Source organism: Propithecus coquereli, unplaced genomic scaffold (genome assembly GCF_000956105.1).
Source record: "Propithecus coquereli isolate 6110/MARCELLA unplaced genomic scaffold, Pcoq_1.0 Scaffold295, whole genome shotgun sequence".
Lineage (NCBI taxonomy): Eukaryota > Metazoa > Chordata > Mammalia > Primates > Indriidae > Propithecus > Propithecus coquereli.
The window spans coordinates 1,643,041-1,649,820 of NW_012148563.1; the positions used below are offsets into that span (position 1 = coordinate 1,643,041).

Consider the following 6,780-nt stretch of genomic DNA (forward strand, 5'->3'; position numbering starts at 1 on the left):
ACACCCCACACGCACCCAAGCACTTTAGAAAAATAACATCTATTTTCTCTTGTTTTCTATATTATGATATTTTAATTCTCTGTTGTATAAAATAATGTGTAAGCAATTGAAAAGCTTATTTTAACTATTTGGTGCATTTTTAAAATAATATTGATTTCTAACATAGCAGAGTTTTGTTTTATTCTGTTCTGTTTGTCAGTGTCTTATGAGCTAGACCTTATTTTTAATCTAGCAGGTCCCTCAGTATAGAATCACGCTGGGCACATTTCTTGTTTTCTTCTCGGCCACTTAAAACTTGTTCTCCTAGTAAAGTGACCATCACATGGGATCAGACACAGCATCCTTGTTCTTGACCACAGAGTCATTGTTGTACTGGGTGTACCGCTGGGGTCTCGCTAAGATGTCACATGGAATGTTTTTAAAAATCGGGTGAAGCTTGGCTTTGTCAGAAATACGGATAACTTAACAAATAAGCATGTCAAGAAAAATTGTATTATCTCTTCTCTCTCTTTTTCCAGCTAATAGACTGTTCTTCCTAAGTTCCTTCAGAATTAGCATATCTAGTGTGCCCTTCCTGGTGGAAGCCTCTTCTCACTAAGAATTAGCTGTGTGGGGCCGGGCTTGGTGGCTCGTGCCTGTAATCCTAGCACTCTGGGAGGCTGAGGTGGGAGGATCACTTGAGGCCAGGAGTTCGAGACCAGCCTAAGCAAGAGCGAGACCATCTCTACTAAAAATAGAAAAAATTAGCTGGGCACAGAGGAATTTGAGGTTGCAGTGAGCTGCAATGATGCCACTGCACTGTAGCTGGGGTGACAGAGTGAGACTCTGGGCGTGGGAGGTAACACAGGCATGGCACCAGTCGATTCGAGGTATTGTGAGTCAGAGAGCCCAAGCTGGGTATTTGGCTGCAAAAGGCCGAGTCACGGAGGTGGGCATGTGTGTTGAGGGAAATAAAGTTGCGTGAAGTAAACAGGAAGCATTTTCTCAGTGTACTAGATGTAAAATGTTAGAGTTGGATTTTCATGGAGAGTACCACCCCCAACCCCACGTTTTTGAAAGCGGAGACCACGTCATGGCCAGTGGTCACTCTCCTGCAGCCTCAGAGCAGGAGGTGGGAACAGGTGAACAGGTTGGTGCTAACCTGGGCTGAACACCGGTTCTTTGTGCCTAGAGCGCCCTCTGGTGGTCACCAGGAGGCAAGGCCACACAATAAAAAGTCCTTGGTTCTTGTTACAAGTATACAGAATTGTCATATTTGCAGTGGCGTCTTGCAAATGCCCAGTAAGTAATGTTTTAAAGTGGGTACTTCTCTCAGAAGGATTCTGCTTAAAGCTGCCTTGCAGTTGTAGAGATTAATTCTAAATAAGCACCTCTTGCTGCGGCATGAGCAAGACATTTCTGAGCAGAGTCAGTTGCTGTAGACTCACCCTGCAGAGTGGCAGTTACGTTCCCGGTCTGGGCTGGAAAGATCCGATTTGATGAGTGTGTTCTCTCAGCGCATGCCAGCGTTGTCAGGAGACGGTGAAGTGGCGGAGACCCCAGGTGTTGGGGCCACCTGTCCCTGGGTGTGACTGGTGCGGGCTGTCTGACCTTGACCTCTGCCCCTCCGGGCGCTGGCAGGTTACACGGAGGAGCTCGTGGGGCCTCAGTGCGTCAGGGGGCACGTGATGGTGTCTAATGCGAGTTGCTCTTGTTCCTCATCTTTCAGCGTGTGCTTTACTGAGCTGTCCTGAGCTCTTTCCTGAGGTCCCAGCTCTTTCTGTCCTTGCCCCAGGGAGGAGCGTGTCCCTCCAAGCCTGAGCCAAGGAGGGTGGTTTGTGAATGTGGAGAGGAGGCCACAAGAGCCTACTTAGAGACTTTGGGGAAACCCTAATGGAACCAGTGTCCCTGAGTTAAAAGAAATGACTCCCTTTTATTTCCACTAATTCTCTGAGCATCCGTCTGTCGGCTGTAGAATGCCCGGAAGGCCACCGGTGAGGCTCTGAGTCCGGCACCGTGTGCACTGGGGGAGCTGGCGAGCCTCCCACGAGGGCCTTGTAGATCCCTCCTAGTCCAGCTGTTCACTGTAGCCTGGCCACGCCCCAGGAGAGCAGGGAAGGAGTGTTTCAGTTAGGGGCGCGCCGCTCCTAGCCCACAGGATCCTCTGGATCTTTAACTAGACCTCGCAGAGCACCCTGGGAGCCCAGATGGCAGGAAGGTGGGGTGAGTGTGGGCCTCGGGGCTCCACATGCACACGCTCATTTACGGCGCAGACCCGCGTTCTGGGAAGCCTGCGCGTTCTTGCTGCTGTTGCACGCGCTTCTCGGGATGTGGAGACAAAGGGCAGGCCAGGTTGTAGAGGGGACCTGCGGATTCCCTCCCTGCTGGGTGGGACAGCTGGCTTTGGAGGTCAGAGGTTATGGGATGAGAAGGAACCGAAGATGGGTTAAGTTCCTTCCTTTAAGGACACCTGGCGTGGGGCCAGGCCTCAGCCCAAGGTGGAGAAGGGCTCACAGGTACGAGCGCTCATCCTGGCAGTCCTCACGGAGCTGCCTGAACGTTCGTACCTGGACGGGATGTCACTGGTGAGCCAGCTGTTGAATGTTTGTCACCCAGGCTCTGTTTCAAAGACTTGCAAAATAAATTGATTTGAGGGGAAAACAGTATCTATAGATGGAGGGCCTACGGGATTGCTGCGGCCCCAGGTCGGGATGAAGTGGATGCTCTGTGGCCTGGAGTCTCCACATTGTACTACAACATTGAGAAGTTACAGATGTTTAACTGTTTTCCTACAGTTTTTTAGAAAATGTTCATGCCTTTAAAAAATACTGATTTTCCTTAAATGTTGTGAAATGGAAGTCAGATTTACTAATCGGTAAGACAAGAAGACAGGAGGAGGTTTTCTTCGACTCTGTCCCCCTGGTAGGAGGAGGGCTCTGTCCTCTACAGTCTGTGGAGACCGTGCTGGACACTGTCAGTGAAAGAGCCGTGACTCACAGTTTACCCGAGGGTCATCAGGAAGTGTCAGTTCAAACCCACCTCACGGGGCTAAAGGGAAGAAAACAGGAGAAAAGGGATGATGGAGGAAAAAAATGAATCCGTTATTTCCCCAAGATGTCACTTTTTAAATATACTTCAAAACCTGGAGTGCCGAACACCCTTCCCACGCAGAAATACACAAAGTTTAAAAGGTCGTTGCTTTCTCGTGTAACTTGTGTTGCTCTGCCTTTGACTAGCAGGGAATCTGTTGGTGGATTTTTGTTTAAAGAGTTGCTGATTATTTTCTCCTGCATGAGCGCCTTCAAGCCCTCTGAGCAACTTCAGGTTAGAAAGTCTGACAGGTGCCTGGGCATAGCGCTGTTGACGTCTGTGTGTGGCGCAGTCGTGGTCGAGTGCACGGGCAGGGGCTAGGGCAGTGGCTGGTGCCGAGGTGTCTCTGTGCACAGAGCATCCAAGTCACCTGTGAGCCCAGGGGTTCTGTCACAACCTCGGGGGCTCTCTCCACACGCGCTCGTGGCCCTCGGGGGCTCCCCCTCCACACACCTCTCTCCTGCCCTCCCCCTGCATCTCCCTGAGACACACCTGTCGCCCTGCGTCCCCTGCCTCAGGTGCTCTGCCCAGGTAGTGCCCGGCCACCCTCACCTGCTGCAGGTGAGGGGGCTCCCTGAGTCCTTCCTCCAAAGCCGTCGAAGCGCCTTCCCTGCCTCACTCAGCACCGTGCATCTCGCATCCGTAGTCGTTCCTCACACGCTGCTCACTTGGGCTCTGCCCCCTCTCTGGCCAACGGGAACGTGCACTCCAGAGAACATTCCAGAGAACGCTGTTCTGTCTTGTTCACGGGGCATCCTTGTGCGCAGAGCAGGCCCAGACACCTGCTGGGGGCTCGCCGAGCGTTTATCCAAGGGGTGACTGGATAAGGGACCGCCCCTGGAAGAAAATGCCCATGTGTGGAGAGCATTCAGCAAGGTGCTCTGTGAAGAAGGTGACCTGGTGACTGCAAATAGAGACTGTGGTTTCTTTCTTTCTATTTTATTCAAGTAGTTTCCTCTAGAGCCGTATTTCACTCTTACTCCTTCCTTCTGGCCTTTCTGGACCTTGTTTTATTTCAGAAGCTCTCCTCTAAAACAAATTCCTACTAATGAATGAATGGCTATTCTGGTGTTTGAGACTATTCTTTGGGAGGTAAACTGTGTTTTAAAATTTATGCAAGAACTGCATCTCTACTGAGAAGGGGACAAGTTTTGAGCAACTTGGAGCCCTGAAGTTGTAGGAAGTAATTAGAGCTGTTTATTGTCACCACGTTGTGACTTTTTGGTCTTCTCTTCCAGATGCCATAAGTTCCACCAACCCGAGGGTCATCGACGACGCCAGGGCGCGGAAGCTGTCCAACGACCTGAAGCGGTGCACGTACTACGAGACGTGCGCCACGTACGGGCTGAACGTGGAGAGGGTCTTTCAGGATGGTAAATACTCGTTGCTGTGAATTCTTGTAACTTTATGATACCAGCGGCACTTCGGGGAAACAGTCCTGCCTGCACGTGAGTGTGCACGTGAGTGGCGGGAAAGTCACTTGACAGGCTTAGCATTGAGATGGGAGCACTCCATTGGCAGGGCGCTTGTCGGCTCTGTTCCGTGTAAAATGACGTGCTTAGCAGAGACAAGCAGACATCTATCTGCCTTAGAATGACCCTGTGGTGGAGTCTGAGGGTCGCATTTTATGACCTTTCCGTGTACGGGATGAAGATTCTGGAGTATCTATTCGCCTGCTCTGTGAGACCTGCACGTGGCCATTGCTTTGTTGTAATCATCGCTGATCCAATCCTGTCTTTAAGAAGCATTTAAATATCTGACGCTAGGCTTTGAGGAGAATAAACTGAAAGAAGAGAGAGCCAAGTGGGGACCAAAAAAGAAAGAATCACAGGGCAGGACTGTGCAGAGAGCAGCGAGGACCAGCACTTAGGAATTGTCTTATGTTATATTCCTTATCGACCGCCCATCCCGGTACAGCCGTAGGCCACACGGGAGACTCTCCTAGGGGGCGCGAGGCTCCGCGGTGGGGTGACACATGGTGCGTGGTTGAGATGCCAGAGGCCAGGCCGTGAGGGGCTTGCGAAGGGGTGTGGGGTGGGCTGTGCGGGGCGGGGGGAGGGTCGCACCTCTGGGGCAGGAAGGTCTGGGCTAAAGTGGCTCTTTCAGAGTTGGACACTTGGGAGAAGCCTGCCCCTGGCAGAGGGTCCGATTCTGATGGGAGTCACGGTATATCAACCCCAGGCCACTCTCCCCTTCTGGGTTAAATCCATGGGGGCAGAGCCACCTCTGTGCCCCTGCTCCGGTGCCAGGCGGCTGCCAGGGAGCGGAGCGGACAGCCAGGCTGGGGCTCTTCAGAGGCTGCCTGAGCCACTCGGAGGTGATCAAGGCCCCCGCTGCACCGATCCCAAAGACAGTTTGTTAATATTAATAAAAACACGGGCTATAAAGCTGCTCCTGGTGGGACTTCCCCCAAACTGGGCAACCTGTGTTTTTCTTTTAAGTATTTAAATTAGTTTTCTGGTGAGATCGTAGGAATTCCACGTTTTCACTATTTTACTGAAGATCGTGTCGGTTCTCAGACTTTGCGTTCCCCCCCGCCCTTTGGCAGTGGGTTCCTTTCTCAGCTCGCCATCTCTTCCCGCGTCCCCAGGTCACGGACGGTTGCGTGGTTTCCGCACGTTCCCTGCTGATCCCTCCACAGCTCCCTGTCTCCTCACTGTCCCAAAGCCAGTGCTGAAGCAGCACAAGTCGCCGGGCTCCTGCAGCCCCTCTCCCTCCCCCTCATCGTTTGTCCTGGGCCCCTCGTGCCAGCGGCCTGGGAGCGCGTGCTGTGGGCAGCAGACCTGCCGTTCAGACCACGGCACCTGCCACGCCAGTGTGCGCAGCTCCGCGAACGTCGCCGAGACTTGCGACGCCGCGTGCAAGGAGGCACCGGGGGTCCTCCAGGAGGGGCCCTGACAGGGCAAGGTCACCGTTCGTTGTTGCGTAGCCCAAACCCGTGTGGCAGTTATAGAGAAATGTCATAGACGAAGGGTCCCCAAGCCGGGCCCAGCGACCAAATCTGGCCCTGCCTGTTGTTGTAAATACACCTTCCGTGAAGCAAGCAGGGCCCGTCTGTTACGGGCTACAGCTGGGTTCAGGCTGCTCTCCCGCGACGGCGGCAGAGTCGCTGTAACAGACTTTATGGTGTTGCAGTGGTTGTAACAGGCTTTACGGCCTGCGAAGCCTGAAATAGGCTTCTGGCTCTTTACAGAGTTTGCCGACCCCTGATGCTGGGGATCGAGCTGAGTTGTAGGGATGAGTTTATTCTCCGTAATCATCGCTTTGCTTTTACATTTATCATGGTTAGCAAAAATACAAATTTTCCATAAGTAAATGAATTCATCATGTCAGAATAATCATATAAATTAATTAATACTGGGGGCCCCAGTGCTTGCTTTCCGAACGCCCCGTCTTAGCCCATTCTGGCTGCTGTGACATATGACCGTGGCCTGCGTGGCTTTAGCAACAGACATTCATTTCTCACGGTTCGGGAGGTTGGGGAGTCCGAGATCAAGGTGCTGATCAGGTGTCTGGTGACGTCGCCCTTCCTGGTTTGCTGTGTGCCCACGTGGTGGGGAGCAGAGAGCGGAAGGTCGTGTCTCCTTTCCGCTCTCGTAAGGGCCCTGATCCCGTTCCTGGGGGCTGCACCTCGTCACCTAATCACCTTCCAGAGCCACCACCTCCGACACCACTGCACTGGGGTCAGGACTTCGGCACACGATTGGGGGA

General features: G+C 52.7%; 1 protein-coding gene across 4 annotated transcripts in view; it reads left to right on the forward strand.

Annotated features, from left to right (window-relative positions):
* AGAP1 (ArfGAP with GTPase domain, ankyrin repeat and PH domain 1) overlaps window positions 1–6,780 on the forward strand; it is a 544,117-nt gene that overhangs the window by 221,068 nt on the left and 316,269 nt on the right. For all 4 annotated transcript variants that reach the window (XM_012648855.1, XM_012648857.1, XM_012648858.1 and 1 more), the window contains exon 6: window positions 4,308–4,442. In XM_012648855.1, the coding sequence (XP_012504309.1) occupies window positions 4,308–4,442 (135 nt within the window). The remainder of the gene's footprint in view (window positions 1–4,307; window positions 4,443–6,780) is intronic.